The 22,034-nt window shown below is 39.6% G+C and overlaps 1 protein-coding gene across 2 annotated transcripts in view; it reads right to left on the bottom strand.

Moving 5' to 3' along the window:
- Positions 1–22,034, bottom strand: part of Entrep2 (endosomal transmembrane epsin interactor 2) — a 405,772-nt gene that overhangs the window by 55,504 nt on the left and 328,234 nt on the right. Inside the window, exon 4 of one of the 2 annotated variants that reach the window (XM_040276432.2) lies at positions 14,534–14,668. The exons of the other annotated variant lie outside the window; for it this stretch is intronic. Within the exon in view, the coding sequence (XP_040132366.2) occupies positions 14,534–14,668 (135 nt within the window). The remainder of the gene's footprint in view (positions 1–14,533; positions 14,669–22,034) is intronic. 2 annotated transcript variants of the gene reach the window in all.

Below are 22,034 nucleotides of genomic sequence, written 5' to 3'. Positions count from 1 at the left end.
TTTTGGAGACTCTCTGGTTGTTATCTTAGATGGATACCACCAAGATGTGGGACTTACAAAAACTCACCACAGACTAAAAAGTCAATCTCAACCAAAACCAAAGACCTGACCTCAGGTATCTTATAAATAGGTTACCTGACTAGAGAGCAATTAAATTGGCTACAAATAACAAAATATAGCCCAAAAAAACCTTCTATATTCTTGAAAATTATCAAAGATGCTAAATAACTCAAGGATTGGAAAATAAATCACAATGGAAATCAGAGTATCCTTGGAACTGAATATAAAAATTATTAGACATTGGGCTGGGGATGTGGCTCAAGCAGTAGCACGCTCACCTGGCATGCGTGCGGCCCGGGTTCGATCCTCAGCACCACATACCAACAAAGATGTTGTGTCCGCCGAGAACTAAAAAATAAATATTAAAAATTCTTTCTCTCTCTCCTCTCTCTCTCTCTCTCTCTCTCTCTCTCGCTCTCTCTTTAAAAAAAATTATTAGACATCAAAAGTTGGAATATGCGGTTGAAGAGAAATGTAAAGTCCTACATATATACATGAGAAAAGAAGAATGACTGAATTTAGTAGCAGAGCATATAACCCAAAAAGTGAAAAAAAGAAAAAGGAGTTTGGAAGGAAGGAATAAATGGAAATGAAAGCAGAAATGAATGAAACGGCAAACAAAGTAACAATAGAACCTAAAGTTTGTTCTTCAGGACAAAAACACCCTGACGAAATACATAAGTTCTGGCAAGGATGATTACCAAAAGAAAGAAAAGGAATAAAATAAAATCATTAGAAATTAAGGAGACATAACTATAGGTGTCCCATATGGATTTTTTTTCATACAAATGGATTTGAAAACCTAAACAGAATGAACAATCTTTCTAGAAAAATAAAAGGTAGCAAAATGGTCTCAAGAAGAAAAAGGAAACCCTATAATCCATCAAATCCACACTTAACTATCCACTGACTACAAGAAATTACCATATCCATAAGATTCACAAGTTTTACCAAACATTCAATTCAATAAACGAATAGAATGCTATGCAAACTTTGCTTATGGAGGGAGAAAGAGGGCAGGGCTCACTCGATCATCCTTTAAGTCTAGTGTAAACTAAAAAAGATGGCAAACTAGACAAGCCCCATAGGAAAAAGCAAAATTTTTATTAATACAACTTACACATAGTGATAAAAATCCTTCATAAAATATCAGCAAAGCAGATTTTTTTCTTATCCCAGAAAGGCAAGAAAAGTTCTGCATTAGAAATCCAATCGTGGAATTCACATATATTAACAGAACTAGTTATACACATGTGTGTGAATGTGTGTACAGTCTTACACACACGTGTGCACCTATGCTTGCCTCAACAGATGCAGCACTGGCTGAAATTGAAAACTCTTTCCTGGTAAACCCTTAGAAGACTGGATATAAAATCTTAAAATACTGGGATTCCCTTCACCTGGCAAATAATACATAGGACCAGAAATTTTCAACAAACATTATCCTTAATTATTAAACCATGTCCTGCAAAATCAGGAACGAGACAAGGATGCTGCTGGCTTAACTTGCGCTCGGCATTTTCCTACCCAGTGCAGGAAGGCAGGGAAAATGGTGAGGGATTAATCATCAAGGTAAAGATTGGAAAGGGAGAAGCGTGACTCTCATTATTTCCTGTGTACTCCTTTAAATACAAAATCTCAACACTTTTCAGGCAAACTGTGGGAGCAAATAGAGTTAGAAGTAACTGGATACCAGGCCAATGAACAAATGTAAATGAGTTTCTATCACAAAAAAAAATTAATACGGAAGTGTAATTTTTTAAAACTGCACATTTCCAATAGCCACGAATTGTATGGTATCTAAGAATGACTTAACAAAAGACAGTCAGGACTGTATACCAAAAATCATAAGGTTTTTATTGGGAAACATAACAGAAGACTAAATGAATGGAAAGATACATGGAAAATGATCACTCTCCTAAATTTTATCATTGCAAAAAGTACAATGCAGTTATAAACAGTGTGTGTGTGTGTGTGTGTGTGTGTGTGTGAGAGAGAGAGAGAGAGAGAGAGAGAGAGAGAGAGAGAGAGAGAGAAAGAGAGAGAGAAATAGGAGAGGAAAAGAGAAGATAGGGCAAAAAGGACAAAGAATAGTCAAGACAAGTCTGAAGAACAAAGTGAAGGCTTATCTTATCAAATACAGCACTAATCAAGAAACCATGTTATTTGTTTGTTTATCTATTTATTTTTTGGTACCAGGGATTGAACCCAGGGCATTTAACCTCTGAACCACATCCCCATCCATTTTTATTTATTTATTTTTTATTTTGAGACAGGGTCTCACTAAGTTGCTTAAGGCCTTGCTAAGTTGATGAGGTTGGCCTTGAATTGCAATCCTCCTGCTTCAGCCTCCCTCGTCACTGGGATTACAGGCATGCAACACTGAGCACAGCAAGAAACCACCCTTAATAGGACATGGTGAAGATGGAAAGCCAAGCCATGGACCAGTGAATAAAAAGAGAGATTCAAAAATCGACATCTTCAAATATAGAAATGGAGATTGGTGCTGCAATAATTAATGATTATTTATATGCAAATGATGAACTAAAATTAGATCCTCATGTCTACCATACACAAAATTAAACCCCAGGGACACTATTGAGCCAAACATGAAAAAGCAACGTTTTAAAACTTACAGAAAAAAAAAATTCAGAGGATATTTTTATGACCTTAGGATGAAAAAATAGTAAAACATAATAAAGGAAATGAATTTGCCTTTATTAAAACTGAAAATTTCTCAGTGAAAAATGACATCCAAAATAACATTGAGTGGTGAATAATAGACTGTGAGAGAATTTTTATGACAAAAGACAATCATGTAGATTAATAGATTAAAAAAAAAAGGTGTGGTGACACATCTATAATTCTAGCCACTCAGGAGGCTGAGGCAGAAGGACACAAGTTTGAGGTCAGCCTCAGCAACTAAGTGAGACCCTGTCACAAAATAAAATTGAATTAATTAATTTAAAAGGGCTGGGATGCAGCTCAGTGATACAGCACCTGCCAAGTATGTACAAAGGCCCTGAGTTCAATCCCCAGTGCAGAGAGAGAGAGAGAGAGAGAGAGAGAGAGAGAGAGAGAGAGAGAGAGAGAGAGAGAGAAAGAAAGAAAGAAAGAAAGAAAGAAAGAAAGAAAGAACAAATAACTCTACAGGAAAAGAGGCAATTCACAGATGAGAAGCACAAACAGCCATTGGTCATGTGAAAAATCTGACATCAAGAAGCGCATGCACCTCCTTCGAGTGGCTGGTGAGAAGGTAAGTCAGCATAGGTGCAGTGCTGGGTGATAGGAAAAGTCTTGCAGATGCTCATCTTACAACCCCAAACAAAGTACACACACCAGATGAAATCGAGTACATGTGCACATGCCACTGAGTGCATGTAACTATTCAGTCCAGTGTTGTTAACACTAGTGAAAAATTGGAAACAACTCCCATCCACCAGCATGAGATAGATAAGTAATATTCCTATACTGTAAAATTACTACATAGAAGTTACCAATTCAGAATCAAAGTGACTCACATCTATATGGGTAAATATCAGAAAAGTGATGCGGGTGAAAATAGACATTTTCTTATGGGATCTTTTGTATCAATTTTCATGTGAAATGTGCTGTTGTGCAGGGAAAAGGTAAATACACTTCTATTCTTTATAAATTACCCATTCTCAGGAGTTTTGGTACAGCAACAGAAAACACAGATGGTAGGACTGGATAAATCTGAGAGGAATATTATCTTATTCTCATACTTTTAAAAAATATTTTTAAATTGTCAATGGACCTTTATTTTATTTGTTTATAGGTGATAACTGAGAATCAAACCCAGGGCCCCACATATACTAGGCAAATGCTCTGCCACTGAGCCACAACCCCAGCCCCTATTCTCATACTTTTTGTATGTTGAACTTGCTAATAACTTCATAAGGGGGCAGTGGTCACTCTCAGATGTGTCAAGAGGTGCATGGGACAAGGAGCTGGTGAGAAATGACTCCTTAACTGTCCACTGGTTGGCTACTGTTCTTCAGGTTCTGTCTCCTATCAAGTGGATCACTTTGGTGGTGGAGGAGGCACCAAACTTGGCCTTAAGGACAGAAGTCCAGATCAACTACTAGTTTTGAGACTGCAGTTCAGTCCCTGCACATTCTGAGGCCTCCATTTTCTTATCCCTAGACTTCAAGTAACCAAGTCCACCTCACTGATCTCTCTGAGGCTGGAGAAAACAGCATGATGCATTTTAAAAGGCTGTTCACAGAGGATGGCAGCTCACAGAGAAACCAAGCAGAGGGCTACGAAAAATCACAGTGAGATATTTTGCCTCCCCTAAGAAGTTTCTTTCACATTATATTCTGTCCCTGTGCCAAATGCTCTGCATGAGGTGCCTCTCATTTGGGCCATCTCCCCTGTGGCCTTGGTGTATCAAGCCACTCAAAATAATTTTATTCAGCTCTTCCATTATTATATTATTCCTTCTTCAAGTTCCTGTAACCAGTTGCCTATTGATTTCTGAATCACATCAAATACCCTAAACGAATCTCTGAACTCATGCATTATTCCATCTCTGTCTTTCCTGTCTTTGATTTTATACTTTCCTTCTTCACCCACTCATCTGTCACAAAAACTTTTAACAGCTTTATTGAGGTATAATTGGCATACAATAAATTGCACATATTTTGAGCACACACAGATGCATTTTGACACAGTAGTTATTTTCTGTTTTCATTTTTCCCTTCTACCAATTTTATGCATTCTTCCCTATTTTATTTTATTCCAATTTTATGCATTCTTGAACATTTTCTCATACTGCATGTTTGCCTCTCCTTTTCCTTTCTCTCATTCTGATACCAATTTAGATCCCTGAAAATAACTACGTGCTTTAAAAATAATCTCTAGTCTCCAGGTGTGGGCTCTATGCTATCTTCTCCAGTTTGTGTCAATCATGAGCATTTTTCTCTAGCCTTGTATTTGCTTCCCATGAAAGGCAATGGAACCCCTCTGGGAGACCCTTAACTTCCTTTTTGGACACTAGATCAATTGGGACCTGTGTGAGAGTGAAATAGGAGTCTGTTAATATTTATGCTGGGACAGACCTAGGCCCACCATTGTGTTGCTAAACCTGGATAGATGAAGCTCTCTCCATTGTCCCTGAAACTGAGACTGTGCTAACATTGCAGAGATCCTGCAGCCTGAAGGAAGAGGCTCTTTGTAGTTGGTAATCTGAATGTGCCAAAGACTGTGGATCTGCATGGTGGGGCACAGAGGGTATTCCACCTGTGTGGCCCAGCTGTCTGAGTCCTAGAGAGTCCCAGGAAGCTGCCCTGAATCCTGCTATAAGTGGCTCCACAATTTCTACTTGGGAAAGACTTCAGGGCAGAAATCTAGGTAGAAGGTGTGCAGGGGTTGGAGTGGGGGTCTGAAGGGGATACTGTATACTGAAACTGTGTTTGCAGAACATATCACATTAGATCTTAAAAATATTTTCTGTCATTTCAAATGAATGCTGCTTATGGAGATTATGAGGGTCTTTAGCATCCATCTTTTCAATAAATTACTCCTTGGCACCATATAACTGTTTTGTATCTGGCCAAACACCTCTCAGTCCTTGCTCTTCAAAATTAGGGCATACTCTTGACACACAGTACATCTTCCAGTGACTTTCCAGAAAGGTTCCAAGAGCTGAGTTATAACTTGGGTTCTTTTTTCTTTCTTTGGTTCTTAGAAACAATATGTCTATCAGAAATTTCTAGACTATTCTAGAAAGGACTGGTTGCTATACCCTTCATTAATGTCCACTGTAATCCTCAGTACCAATTTAATAGGTCTTCTGTATGATTATAGGTAGGGTATGTGTGTTTGTGGACAAATATCCCTATTAGCATTATTACTGTTTCTAGAGCTGCATGTGTCTTACATCATTCAGCAATAGAAACCCAAATATTTCTCCACATCTTCCCACTTCCTATATTTCTTATAGCTAACGCACATACTACCTATGCAAACCTCAAATTTTACCCTTCTCCCCACTCAACAAAATAACAACTCACACTAAGAAGAGAGGGCAGCAATGAAAATATTTATAATTCAATTCCTATCACCCAACCCAGGCACAGAAGAGGTGCTCAAAATTTTTACTGAATGAATTAAAAACTCTTGCTCAAAAAAAAAAAATTCTTACTGATTTCTAAAACAGAGTCACTGCTGCCATCCCCCATGCTGTAAACTATGTTAGCCCCCCCCCCAAAAAAAGACTCTTTTCTGCTTTCACTGATCTTATAGTTTATGAAGGCACAGTTGTCAATAAAAAGTCATGCAGCTGGGAGCAGATGTGCACACCTGTAATCCAGTGGCTCCGGAGGCTGAGGGACAAGGAGGATCATGAGTTCAAAGCCAGCCTCGGCAAAAGCGAGGCATTAAGCGATTCAGCAAGACCCTGTCTCTAAATAAAATACAAAACAGGCTGGGACTGTGGCTCAGTGGTTGAGTGCCCCTGAGATCAATCCCTGGTACCTGCCCCCCCCAAAAAATTGTCATGTAAATACATAATTATAATTTGTGATCACTCTCATGTGAATGAAGATAAGTATAGGAGTTAGGGGAACTTGGAGTACAACTGACATCTGAAGTGGGGCAGTTGGAGATTGAGTCATAAACCTGTGGATCTGACACCATCACCAGGTGGTAAATTTCAGAATTACATTGAATTAGAGGATACCCAACTGATCTTCCCTGGAGAATTTCCTGGTGTGTGGGGAAACAACCACCACACATCTGGTGTCAGAAATCTTATGTTGAGTCATCTGTGACAGTAGGAAAATGCTTTAGTTTTTCTTATCCTTAAAAGACTAGAACCTAGAAATGCAAGAAGGAGAGGAGGCCAAGGCTTGACAGTCAGGGTGTTCTGGAGAGATCCTGGAGGTAGCATAGTGAAGGGAAATGATCTAATCAGGTGGTAACCTTGGGGGAGGCCATTGTGTTGGGGTTGAGGAGCCAGGTTTCAGAGTCATGGTTAAGAGCATAAGATGCCAGGACCCTTTGTGGACCATCTCTCTGGAGTGTCATGAATTTTCCATGGAAAGAGAAGGAGACTTAGAGATATCCCTCCCTCCCCACAGGGAAAAAAGAGGTGCTGATCCTGAGCAGTGAGCAGGCCCCTCCTGCACTGGTCCAGTGTTTCACCAACTGTGTGAGGAGGTGTGCTTGCACCTGAAGCTCACCCACAAGCCCTACCGGGGGCTGGAAACATCACAAGTCAGTCCGGTCAGGCTGTCCACACCTGGTCAGCCTTTAACGCTCTACTCACTAACCTTTCTTGGAGTTGAAGAGGATATGATTGCTGTAAGTATGTCACTAAAAATATTTTATCTCAGCATTTGAAGATCTTGAACCTAGTTTTCACTCAGCAGGCACAGACAAGTCACAGACCTCTTTGGTGAACTGCCTTCTCTTATGACTGTTTTAGAAGTTGGATGATTATACAGATGCCACATGGGTTTGTGGGTGTGGATGTCAGACCAAACTCAGTGTCTCTACCACACAGGGGAAAGTGGATGCTAGTAGAATAAGAGGGTGGGAGGAAGAAACCAGGGACAGAAATGCCATTCAGAGACATGGTAGGCACCCTCTCTTATACCAAGGAGGCTGCCTTCCAGGCTGGGTAGTGCTCAATGGTCAGGAGAGCCAAATATTTCTGGATGCTCCCTTACATGGGGCCTGTGGTAGCTAGTGTAAGTCGGGTAGCAGGAATTTGACACCTTCTCATCTCTGACCACATCCCACCTGGCCAGAAGGACCCATTCACCCCCAAGGGGTGAATTTTTTAAACTGTGTAAAGATGCAGCAAATCTGTCTGATGTAGCTGCCCATTTCTGAATATGGAAAGTTCATTTCTAGGAGTGTTTTGTGTGTGCACTTATACATGCATGTGTGTGCATGTATGTGCATGGGTGTGTTTGCATTGTGTGACATGTACGAGTATACATGTGCACATGGGTGCCTTGTGTGGTGTGTGTGTGCATTTTCGGCTTCATACTACCAATAAATGCTGCAAGTTTTATCACAAAATGTGGACCATTCATTTATTAGCAAAATCATTTTTATTTCGTTAGCATGGTTAAGAACTTACTCAAGATTAAATGATGAGTTTATTTTTCAGGTCTCTAGTAGGTGTTTTTTAGGGAATTGTTTTGGCTCTTTTTTAACTTAATTAGGGACTAAGATAAAACATTTTTAAGATAAGAAAGTACATAAACTTAATAACTGATTGATTTCTTGGGAAACTTTTATCTCCTAGTTCATTGATAAGGTTTCTTTGGGTAATTTGGTTTAGTGTGGCTCAATAAATTAAATCAGGTACATGAAAGAAGAAGAAACAGATATTTCCCTCTGTTGTGAATTAGACTTGTATCACTATAATAAAACCATAATGACATTCTTGAATATAGCAAAGAATTAAAGTTGGGACAGACACAATATTGGCATATGAGAAGCATGTTCCACCAGCTAATTCTGATTTTTGTGACTTTTAAAAAATCTGTTCATACAGATCAGAAAATTTGTCTGCATTGTGTTAAGTTTGACTTGGCAAAATGACCATTAAAATACCAATTTTTAAAAAAATCTTTTAATTTTTTTGTCACCTTATCTTACAAAAGCCTATAGACTCCTTCTGGAAAGGGGCTCTAGGTACTTTCTCCTTCAGTAGCATTTCCCCACCATTGTCAAGGGCTTTGGGCAAGCAGATGCTGGAATCCTAAGTTTTAGAAGCTATTTTCTGATTATTCATGATAAGATGCCCACAGCCAGGACCTTTCCTGAGGGAGCAGAGCCATGGGTCTCTGACAGCTCCTCAAAGGAGACACCCAGATTTGCCCTAGGTCCCAAGAGGAGCTGTCTGACCTCCCTCCAGCTGCAACCTTCTCACCCACACAAGGGGGTACCTGGATAACAGAACAAATGTCCCATCCCCTCAGCTCTACAAATGTGAGAATCCCTGCATGGCTGGCATGGTGGAGTCCCATGTGCCCTCATGCCCTTTTCTGAGTGAGGGCGAGGGTCGAGCAGAAAACCTGATCATGCCCGAGATAGACCATCACTACCCTCCAGAGGGGTTTGTGTGTCCCCAGCAGTTCTCTGCTAAAGATTCAGAGAGTCCAGGAGGAGCGTTGAGTAGAAAGCACAGAAAAGAGACAGAGGAATGTTAGGGCCTCGAAGCCACCAAAGCAAATTAAAAAAAATCTGAAGGATGACTGAAACAACATCTGCACCATAGTCTGAATTCCAAATATATTCTTCGTCACTTTGATTTCTGCTTCCACCCCCCTCCCCCAACCCCAGCCTTTATGGATTGTGGCTATACAACATTTCAGGTTTCAGAAGGTAGGGAGGGAAGTAGGAAGGGGGTTCGGCCTAACAGTGGGTAGTTAGACAAATCTCATTAAGTCAGCACCAGTTAATTCAAACACTACTGAAATCAAAGTGCTTTGACTCCCAAGCCAATTATAAGGGATTTTCCCAGCATAAAATGAGTCCTTCAGATACCAAGGATGGATAATCTATAATTTAATATGGAAATTTAGACATAGAGTGTTACTAACCAGATAAATAGAGCTCAAATGAGACTATGGAAAAGATCAATGAACCCGCTCTAATTGCTGACCAAAAAGGAGAGAGCAAGGGAAAGTAATGAAGAGAACATTTCCTGTAGCCTTTTCTTTTGCTAAGTGTCTAAGAACATTTTGCAAATGTTATATAAGCAGGGGCTCCCATGGAACTCTGTATATAGAATTAGAGCAGCCCCATCCCAGAGTGACTCCATTTCCTACTACCTATACTTGTTCTGGTACCTAAGAGTTTTAAGGCCAGTGAAGCAACACTGGGTCCATGCAGAAGACCCCTTTACTGCAGGGAATGTCATCAATCACAACATGGTTTGAATCGCTTTTCAAGAATAATGTTAAATTCAAAGTGATCTCCGTTGCAAGGCACTAAGCAACTCAGTGAGATCCTGTCTCTAAAAAAATGCAAAATAGGGCTAAGGATGTGGCTCATTGGTTGAGTGTCACTGAGTTCAATCTCTGGTATCCAAAAAAAAAAAAAAAAAAAAAAAATGGGTGACCGCACCACCAATTACAAGGAAAGTAGTTAAGATGGCATTTAGATCTCTGGGCTTCTATGATTATGAGAAGGAAGAACGAAATCCTATTTGATCTAAAGCCTATTTAAATGGAGCATAAAGATTCAGTGAGCAATTAAGGATCGCGACTGTGCTTTAGCGCTTTGATGTGTCCATATACCTCACAGAAGAGATCTAAGAAAGACATGAGACACATAGAAACCTCCAATGTAATTAACTAGCTAGAGACATCCATGGATGCAAACTGTGGCCAGAGAATAAAGCTGCTATAATCTAAGGGCTCAAAGCAGAGGTACAAGGGCTCACTGAACAAATGAAGAAGATACAGAAAGTTGAGAAGGGAGCTGCCAAAACTCAATATCATAGTGACAGCAGAGCAAAAAGGCAACGATCACTGCAGAAAATATAGCTAGGGAGAGAGGTTTTAGAAATACAGCCAAATGACGTGGAAAAGGAAGACTTTTTTAAAAAAACTAGAGGAAAAAAATGATAGTTATGAAAGACAGATAAAAGTGGTCCAAGAAATGCACTGTTGTCCTGAAACAGGACAAAAAGATTCAAATATAAAGTTATAGAATTTTTTTTCTCAAATAAAGTAAGGTGCAAATTCATAGGTTGTAAAAGTACACTGGGTATCATGGGAAAATTGATAGAGACTGATAAGTATCAAGACATATCAAAAAAGACATATCATAGTGTATCTAATAAACTTGATAATCAAAAAATACTTCTGAAATCTGTACCAAAAGAAAAATGTTGCCCTGTATCAGACAGGATGGGCCAGGTTATGTTGCAGTAACAAATATTCCTCCAAATTCAGTGGGTTAAAACAATAAAGGTTTATTTCTCATTCATGCTACACAACCAGTGTGAGTAAGTTGCAAGAGGCTTTACTCCTTATGGTATCTCTGATAGGATGGTAGTTGGAGGAAAAAGAACTCTGGAGAATCTCATCCCACAATTAAAATCTCTAGCTTGGAAATGATATATATATAAGTGTTGTTCTCATGGCTTTCAGCAACCAGAAGAGGATTAGATAAAACAATCGTACCATGCAGGGATAAGCTAAAGAGCCAGAAATAGTTTCAAATGGCATTAATAACTACAACATACATAAAAGGAAAAAAAGAATTAGACCAACTTAAAAATTTTCCCTAAATAAATACTCACTGCAAAAGAGAATAGCATTTCATCTACAAAACTTGGTGGGGTGGAAATATTCCTCAAGAATTCTATACTGGGGGGAAAATTATGTGGGTTCTGAGGCCTTCAGCTTTGGACTTGCATTAAACCACACTACCAGCATCCCAGCATCTCAGCTTACAGATGGCCTCTTGTGGGATTTTTGAGTCTCCTTAATCATGTAAGTCAATTCCCCTAATAAATCCCTCTGAAATATATATAACTACCTATATTCTATTGGTTCTGTCTCTTTGGAGAAACTTAATACAGAAAAGAAGATGTAATATTGCCTCTGTGCATATCACATGATTCTCTGCAAGAAAATTCAAAAGAACATACAAAAAAGCTACTAGAACTAATAAGTGAGTTTAGCAAGATTGCAGGATACAAGCCAGAAAGAAATATCAAATTTTTGTATGCTAGCAGCTAATAAAAGATGATTTTAAAATACCATTAAAATTGCATCAATAAATGTGAAATACTTTAAGCATAAATATTATAAAATAGACTAAAATCTATATACTGAAAACTTTACAACACGGATGTTAAAAAAATAAAAGAAGACTAAATAAATGGAGAGCTACATCCATGAATATGTCAGTTCTCTTCAAAGTGATGTATGGATTTCAAATAAAAAAATCTCAGCAGGATTTCTGTAGAAATTGACAAGCTGATTCTAAAATTTATATGGAAATGCAAGGACTTAGGATAGTCAAAGCATTTTTACATAATAATAAAGTTAGAGGACAGAAACAAACTATAGATAGGGACTCATTTCCAACAGGCCTCTTAATTTCACATGAAACCTAGACCCCATTCCCCTGTATAAGCCTTCAGTTAGGGGGCTTGAGCAGGCTGCCCCTTCTTCTAATTCCTAAGCTGCAATTTCTAGGCAAAATCAGCCTCCCAACTCAATCATAAATCCTGCCTCCTTTGAGTCTCATGTCACCAGTTCCAGTATTCAATAAAATATTGGAATACTCTTTCTTTTGCCTTCAACCCTTACCATTTTTCCTGGGCAATTTGAACATCCACCAGGAAGAGCTCCTGAATAGGCTAGACTAGCCAACTAGGCTTGCCATCTTGACATGATCTTCTTGAGTATTCTTCACTTTATTCCATTTTGGCTGCACTACACCAAATGCTTTTCTCATCCAGGTACTAAAGTAGTGAATAAGGGTAAGTTTGCAAGTCACCAGCTCACCACAGGCCTGAGTCTGCATTCTTACAGATGGTATTATTTTTCCAACACCGTCACTACTTTTCAAGCTACAGTCACCTTCTCAGGGGCTGGAGGTTGATGAAGGTGTGTCCTGGGTCCCACAGAGTAAGCAAGGTACCAAGGAGAACACCATGGCTTTTATGGAATTAGCCAAACATACCCATAGCTGAAGAGTGGGAGGTGACTTACAGGTTTAACTGCATCCTACATGGCTACAGCTTGGTAAGTTTCCCTCCAACAGTCAGCATATTAAAGGCTCAGTCCCAAAGGGGTGCTATTTGGAAGCAATGGAGCCTATAGAGATAGAGTTTGGGAGGTCCCTAGGTCATTGGAAGTGTGCCCTCCAAGAGGATGTGAGAGCCCAGTCCTTTCCACTTTTTCTTTTGCTCCCTGGTTTCCTATGAAGTGAGTGGTTTTGCTCTGCCATGAGTTCCCACCATGATGTGCTGCCCAGCCACAGGCCCAGGGCAAAAGGAGCTACTCAATCATGGACTGGAACCTCCAAAACTAAGCCAAAATAAAACTTTTCTCTTATAAGTTGGTTATCTCAGGGATTCTATTATAGTGACATCAAGTTGATTAACACACAAAGTGGCCTAGAGAGTAGAAAGATTCCCTTGGAGATTTATTAGCTCTTCCAGGAAAAAATGGGTAGTTGCATTATAATTACCTATTATTTTGTTATATATTTTTTTTAAATATGAAAAGAAAAGTTACCCAGTTGCCGAGGTAACTTGGGAGTTGCCAGAAGGAGATCTGAGCAATGACTGCTTTTGTCCCTTTAAGAAGGGCTCTGAAGGGCTGAGCAGGTCCCAGATGTAGTGAGGCATCAACTGTGGTGGTATGTAATCTGGGACAGTAAGAAAAAGCCTAGAACCATAAGAGAGGGTGTCCTGCACTGTTTTGCTTCTGGCTGCCCCCAACCCTGCTGAATGATCACTCTTGTGATAATAATCAATAAAATCTATGCAATTTTATATTTTATCTTGTGGGATGCTGGGACCCAGAGCTTGGGTATTTCCATCCCAAGCAAGCCAGGTTTGCAGAACCAGGCAGACTCTTACCACATTGATTAGGTGCATCCTTTGCACATCTTTGCTTATTTGCCATCTACTGACCACCCATGGAAAACTATAATCACAGGTGTCAAATTCCAGAGGGCCGCATGTCCCCTCCTTCTTTCCAGATTTGATGTGGCATTTCTTGAAGCCTCCATTCCCCTACATACTGTGTTTCCTGTACACATACTAGAGCTCACTATTTACTATAAATATAATCCTATTATATTTATAGTAAATAGTGTTCCTTTGAACATGTCATGTCTTTTGTTAAAAAAAAAAAACTTTTAGCACAATTGCCTTCAATGTAAAGATTGGGCTCATTGTTCATATGTGTTTTTAAATAGCCAATTTTGGTTTTCAGAAATTTAAAAAATTGCTTGCAACAAAAATAAATAAATAAACAGAATAACATGAACAAATTTTCCATGTCATTTTTCTTAAGATCAGCTATTTTACAAGAAAACAGATTGCCATGAGAGATTAAACGATTTTTCTCCAAATGCCCTTTAAATAGCAAAATAAACACCCATGTGTTTTCTGATGATGTTATAGCAAAAATGTCAGAAAAGCAATAGAATACATCACATCATCATTTGTAAAAAGAAAAAGAAAAACTCTCTTAAATATCCACATCCCACTTTGCATATGTCAGTGGCAGGAAAATGGAAAGGTAAACATGGAAAACACTATCCAGAAAGCAACATCTTCCAAATGAACATCTATAATCCTTTAAAATGTTCCCCTGAAAGACATTGCCTCTGGCACTGAATCTACCTGGATGAATTATGGGCTGAAAGGAAACTGTATGCTAATAAATCTTCCCATAATGTCTGTAAAGCCCGGGGTAAAGAAACGCATGCACAAATGGCACCCAGCGGTCACCTTCAAGGTCAGCCTCACAGCGTTGCAGTTCTCCTGCAGTGGGTTCAGCTTCAGCGTCTCCCCGAGGTTGCTGCAGCCAGATGACTGGTGCTGCAGCTCACAGCAGACACACACCTCCACACTGTCAAACTTGATCTAGACGGAGGAACACAGACAGACCCCACCGTTACCTCTCCGTTAACATGGCATTGGGACCTCGAGGGCAGGCCCCAGAGACATGATTAAGGATGCGTGAAGATGGCTCAGTGCAAAGCATCCCATTTCAGTTAGCCTTAAGTAACAAATCAAACACAATTTCTATTGACCAAGGCCAGGAAGGACACCATCAGGAATTCCTTGAAATTCCTATTTTAACAGCAATGAGTAAAAAAAAGAAAAAGTATATTTGAAGAAAGCTTAGCTGTGCATTCCAGAAAATGGCAGGTGAATTATAGAAAAACGCTGAAAATCACTCAAACTGATTTGTGCAGGGAGATATGTTATAGCTCTGCACCTTGACTCATGCTTTTCTCATGGTCAGAAATTTCCTGTCTTATTTTGTGGTATCAAACTCCTACTCATCCATCAATGCCCAACTCCAGCTCTGTCTTTAAGGTCTTTTCTGGGTTTCCAGTCCTACCTCTACTCGACACTTATTTTATCCAGCTATACTTACATATCTTATCATCACCGTATTTGCAGTGTTGAATAAATTGTAGGTGTTCAATAAATGTCGAGTAAATAAAAACAGCTTGGAAAATTAAAAACCATGGATGGAAAGAACAACATTCCAAGCATTTCAATAAACAATGTTAGACCAAGAGATACAGGAGAATCTCAGTGACAGGGGAAAGAACAGAGTTACCCCATGCCTGGGAAGACAGGGGATTTTAAAAATATAAAAACCTAGAGGTGAAATGATTAAAAAGAAAAATCAATAAAATCTATGCAATTTTATTCAAAATAGCCTATAATAGGAAACAAATGATTTCCCTTAGACTAGGAGGTGCCCTACTTTTCAATAAATACTGTCTTTTACCAGCCAACTCAAAATGCTAATGCTATTCAGATAAATATTGATCAATTATAAGTGTAACAAATGTTTTTTCATTGCGTGAAGTATTACAAAATATGATGCTGTGAAATCCTCATGCATCCATGTGTCTGCTACTTATAAACACTGGATGTGGGGTAATGCAGCGTTCTTAGAGCCAAAAAATGTGGAGGCTCTCATCCAAGGGGTCACTTCCCTCTGCAAGGCCTGCTCACTGCATCCATTGCTTTTGAGATAAGGTTCCTAGATTTTCCCTTTGCGTTCTGAATTCTCAACTGGGCTGGCTGCAATAACACCTACAAATAAGCCTCTTCATTGTGTTCCTGTGGGCTTTATCATTCTGGTCCTTATCTGTATTTGCCATTGCTTTTTAAAAGTGACTTTCCTTTTCAGATATCCATAATTATCACCACAATTTTGCTTCCTTTGGGGAGCTTTAGCTAACTCAATAAGATAAGGAAACATTATAAACTGTATAAATTATAAACCTGCTTGCATTCAAATGGCATGATTGAATGTCTAAAACAACCTAAGAGTCTATACTGAAAAACTGATGGGATTAATGAGAGTATTAGTTACACCAATTATAATAAATGCAATACTAGTAAAAATTAGTCAGAACAAATATCACAAAAAATTACATTCACAGTAAAAATAAATATAAATTAATAAATAAATATGAAAATTAAGTACTAGGTGAAGTTGTGTTTAAATGTTATTAAAGAGCAAGAACTCAGATATAATGAGTGTAGGTCACTCAATCTGGCCAACCACTAATAATGAGCCTCCTCCTGGGTTTAGGGAATCCCCCACCTTCTGTTTTCTGCCTTCTCCAGAAATGTCCTTCCAGCCTGCCTTATGAAACAAGGCTCCACCCATGGAACAGGACTTTATCAAACTTCAGACAGAGCTTTGGTCACAAGAACCAGGCACTGAGCAGACTCCATTCTGGCATAAGGGACAGCAGACACCTTCTATTGTCAGGGGGAAAGGGACTGAGGTTCAGGAGGCAGGGTTCAGAGCTCAGAGTCAACAAGGTCATCAACACTCTGCTGGAGAGGTCTTGGTCAGGTGGTGATGATGGGTGTAGATACACAATTTGACATGACTATAGCCATCTTGGTTGTAACCACTATTTTGCTTGATATGTGACCTTGACATACATCCTGAAACCCACAGGACAAAGTCATTATAGGAAAAAGTCATTTAGACAGTTAATTGTGTGTGTTATATCAATCACTGATGCTGTGTGACTTATACCAACCACTGATGCTGGTACTGTTTCTTAACTGATGATAGACACTTTGAGAGAGGCCATGTGTGCTCCAGTTGGCTGTGTCCCGCCTTTGTCTGGCTTAGCTTATAAACCCCTTCTTCTTGCCTTGGAATACAGGGATCCACTAATCTCACTGCTGACCAAGACACACTTCTGTCTGAAAGTCTCCAATAAACTGTGCTTGTGAAGTCCTGGATCTGTTAGCCTCTTCCTTCAATCTTCTGGTACCTTCTCCTTTGGCAGCTGGTTCTCATATGCCGGCACTAGGTTTTACCAAAATAGTGGAGTCACCCTCAATGCAGTTCTTTGGTACAATTTTGATTTTCCTTCCTTTCCTGGCTACATCCAAACTTGGTTTCTGGTTGTCCTGGAGGCTCTGTGAGCCACTGCAAGTTCTATGATAATTCCTTCTAGGGGAAAAACAGCTGCAGTTGGCCCCTTCACAACTGAGAACCCTGACTGAAACAGCCAGCCTGGATCAGGGCGGGCACATAGGCTGCTCCTGAATGGAAAGTTGCAGGATTCTAAAAATGTGATCCTTCCTAAGGATTCATGTGCAGGCATTCCAAATAAGAATCAGTGACTAGAACAGGGAAAAATATTTGAAAGTCCTGTAGACATAATAACATCTGTTCAAGAATTACCCAGAAAATCCTGAAAAGGGGTAACAATAGGAGGGATGGATATTAAAGGTGTTATCAAGATGCTATATTCAAAACACTAAGGCAATGGCTTCAAAACAGAGATCAGTGAGATAATTTCAGAAATAGAATTATCTACAGGAATATAATATATGAAAAAATGGCATTTCGATTCAGTAGGAAAATGATTGTTTGCTTAATAAAGGTGCTAGCATAATGAACTATTCATCCTTCGCCGTCTCATATAAAAAGTAAAATATCTTTTACTAAAGATCTAAGTCAAAACAATAAATATCCAGGACAATGTAAGAAGAATTGTTGCATTGACAAGGAATGTGGAGTCCCTTGAAAAGAAGAAGCAAATCTCCAAAGCTAAGAGGCCACAAAACAAAAGATAGACCATCTTTGGCTTTGGCTGTCTCTTTGCTGCTCTCAACTATATAAAAGCCCAACTTTCTTGATATGCAGTCAGCCCACTATATTTGTGGACTCTGCATCTGCAGATTCAACCAACCACTGGTTGAAAATGTGAGAAGAAAAAAATTACATCTGTACTAAATAAGACTCCCCCCTCCCTCATTATTCACTAAACAATTCATATAACAACTATTTACAACACATTTACATTGTGTTAAATATGGGACACAATCTAGAGATGACTTAAAGCATACAAAGATGTGCATAGTTTATATGCAAATTCCACACCATTTTATGTAAGGGACTTAGGCATGTAAGGATTTTAGTATATGTGTGCTTGTGGGGGTATCCTGGAATTAATCCCCAAAGGATAGTGAAGGACAAGTGTAGTTCATTCTCCCACACTTCATAAACATGCAAGGAATTATTATATAATCACACTTCTAGGCTTGGCATTGAGACTGAAGTAGCTAATGTAAATAACAAGGCAGTTTCCTCAGTGAAGGATCGTCCAGGGAAAAGGAAGGGAAATAGGTTTGGCTGGCAGGCATGCTTTATTACATAAAATAACCCTTCAGTAGCCCAAAGGAATAGATATCCAAATAAATCTTTTCCATCAGTTATTTCACTGAGTTTGTGATTAATTCTAAGAAAAATTCTGGAAACCTCTTGATTAGTTCCTTGACCTCGACATCTGGGCATGCAGGCAGCTGACAGATTTATTTCAAGAATGCCCCTTGGTGTTGGGGTCATTGGAAAAAACACAGCAGAGCTTTGCAAATGAAGCCACAGTAATTTTTCATGAATCTCTTTGGAGTATTTAAAAGCTATCCCGCCCCCCTTATTTATGGCACATCAGCCTGTCTCATAGTAGAAAGGGCTTGTACAACAAAAAGACAGGGATGCAATGACCCTGCAATTCTCTTATAGAAGCACAAATGAGATAGAGAGGTGACCTTCAGATACTCCTAAAAGGACAGCAGCAGGGGACGGCTAAGCCTGGAGATGAAGGTGTTATCGAGTTCAAGGGAGGGAGAGCAGGACAGAGAGGGAGAGAGGCCACAGTGACTGTGGGCTGGGGCATGCACAGTGGACACACCAGGGTCCCCGACTTACAATGATTCAACTTGGGAGTTTTCAACTGGACAATGGTGCGAAAGTACAGCCACATCACCATTCTGGTTTTCACTTTCAGAAGTCAGTAAATGACGAGATAATTGACACTTTATTATAAAACAGGCTTTGTGTTTGATGGTTTTGTCCAACTGTAGGTTCATGTACATGTCCTCAGCTTGTTTAAGGAAGGCTAGGCTAAGCTGTGGTATTCTGTAGGGTAGGTGAATCAAATGCATTTTTTTTTTGACAAGGATGTTTTCAACTTATGATGGGTCTGTTGGGGTGAAATCTTATCATAAGCAGAGGAGCTTAGCAGTACCACAAAGTGGTCCAGGACAGACCACTTCACCTTTCTAAGCTGCAGGATCCTGGGACCCTGCTGAGGACCAGATGAGGTCACAGAGGTAAAAACACAGTATCAGTGTCGTTATTTACCGATGTGATCATTGTTATCATTATGTTAATGAAAGAATGGGTTTATAAAACCTGATTTTTAACTGTGGCAAATATGCATTGCACAATGTTTACCACCTTCACCATTTTAAATGTACCAATCAATATTGTTAAATACATTCGTTATTGTGCAACCATCACCACTATCCATCTCCAGAATTTTTTCATCTTGCAAAATTGAAACACTCGCCCATTGAGTATGAGTTTCCCCTTCCTTTCTCTTTTCTACTTTCTGTTTGAATTTGACCAATCTAGGTACCTCATATAAAGGAAATCATATAGTATTTCTTTTCATGGATGTCTTATTTTACTAAATGTAATGTCCTCAATGTCTGTCCATGTTGTAGAGTGTGTCAGAATTTCCCTCTTTTAAAAGTCGAATAATTCTCCATTTGTGAATATACTACATTTTGTTTATCCATTCATCTGCTGATGCACACTTGGGTTGTCTCCTTTTGACTGTTGTAAACAATGCTCCTATGAACACGAGTGCCAGGTTTCAGTTCTCGAGACTAAGAGGCTCAGGGGTTACTCCAGTTGAACTGGGCTAACTGGGCTGCACAAAATAACCACACAAGAGACACAAATACCTTTTTCTTTGGGGTCACTGTGACAGCTCCTCTGACCTTAAGGGTCCACAGAAAGAGAGAGAGCCAGAGCACTCTCTGACCCCTTTTATTGGGGAGAAGCTATTCAAATGAGGCAAGGGGTCAGGTTTCAGGGGGCTGAGTCTATCTTCATGATGTCCACTGTCAGCAGGTTGACTGACACCTGGGTAGTCCACCCCCAAGGGCACAGTAAGAGAAGGGGACACACACAAGGCACTTCCATGGAAGATTCTATCCTAAACAGGGCAAGGGGTTATATTACAAAGGAACAGGTGAGCATAGCTTCACCCATGGGACTGTAGCAAGACACACCCATGCAGGAGATACCGACCCTTGAACCCAGAAGGGTGGGGAAAGCTCTGCCACATTTCTGCGACTGAGCGCCTCAGCACCCAGACAGGGAGTGTGACTCAGTCATGTGCAAGGTGGGTCTCCCACACTCGAGTGTACAAATATTGGTTCCAGTTCTTACTTTAAATTCCTTTGGGTACATACCCATAAGTGGAACTACTGGATCATATGGTAATTCTATTAATTTTGTGAGTAAATGCCACATGTTTTCCACAGATTCTGTACCATATTACATTCTCACCAGTAGTACACAAGGATCCCTATTTCTACAATTTTTGCCTCACTTGTTACCTTCTGTGTTTCCAAATTTTTTACCATAGTCATTCTAATAGGTGTGAGGTGGTAATTTATTGTGGCTTTGATTTGCATTTCCCTAAAGATTAGTGAGGTTACATACCACTGTATGCTTCTTGGCTGTTTGTGTATCTTCTTGGGGAAAAATTCTATTCATATCCTTCTCTGTATATGTGAATTCAGAGACATCTAAATCATAAAGACTACTGGCAGGATTGTTATTTTGATTCCATCCAAAAGCTCATTTTTTAAATTAGGTTCTCTTTTTATTGATGAATTGGAAGAGTTCTTTATATGTGATGGATATTAACATTTTAACAGATACATAATTTGTAAATATTGCCTTTTCACTTTCTTGATTGCATCATTTGATGAAGTAGACCCTATTTTTAACACTGCTGGGATTCTACCACTTATGAAAACATTTTCATTAATCTCTCATTAATCTCTTGATTCCTATCTAACCCAATAATTTTGGGGGATATGTCTGAGCTAACATGGATGATTTATCAAAAATGTACATATAACTGGGTGAGAATCAATTGCTTAAGACTGAGTAGGTCTTGGGGCCTGCTTCAGGTTCTCCCAGCTGCTGCTATGATCAAAAGACCTGAAGAGAACAATTACAGGAAGAAAAGTTTATTTTGAGGCTCACGGTTTCAGAGATCTTAGTCCATAGATAGCCGACTCCATTCTTTGGGGCCCCAAATGAGACAGAACAACACTGCAAAAGAGTGTGGCAGAGGAAAGCAGTTGGGGACATGGTTCCAGGAAGCAGAGAAAGAGAGTCCATTCACCAGGTATAAAATATATACCCCCAAAGCACACCTCCAATGACCTACCTCCCCCAGCCACATCCTACCTTCCTTCAGTTACCCCTCAGTTAATCCCCATCAGGGGATTAATTCACTGACTGGGTTCAGGCTCTCATAACCCAATCGTTTCTCCTCTAAACCTTCTTGCATTGTCTCATTCATGAGCTTTTGGGGGACACCTCACATCCCAACCATAACACATGTCCATAAGGAAACCTTCGAGGGATGGTGAGAAACACAAAGAAACTTGCATTTTGAGTTTGATTGCTCACAGGCTGATTCCTCCCCCTGGGATATGCCTGTCTCACACTGTTGCCATTAACTGAGGCAAAGAATACAGGGAAAGGACCTTTTTCCTCCCCAAGACTCAGCATAGACATCTTCCTTTTCATTCTCAAGTGAGAGCTAGTGTCTCTGAAACATGAGTTTCCTTTTCCACATGTGCTCGTAGCAGGTGCAACCTCATCAGAGTGCAAACTCCCTGAGGACCAGGGCTT

This window comes from Ictidomys tridecemlineatus, chromosome 5 (assembly GCF_052094955.1).
Source record: "Ictidomys tridecemlineatus isolate mIctTri1 chromosome 5, mIctTri1.hap1, whole genome shotgun sequence".
In the NCBI taxonomy this organism is placed as follows: Eukaryota; Metazoa; Chordata; class Mammalia; order Rodentia; family Sciuridae; genus Ictidomys; species Ictidomys tridecemlineatus.
The sequence above is the reverse complement of the archived record's forward strand: the minus strand, read 5'-3'. Positions and strand labels throughout refer to the sequence as shown.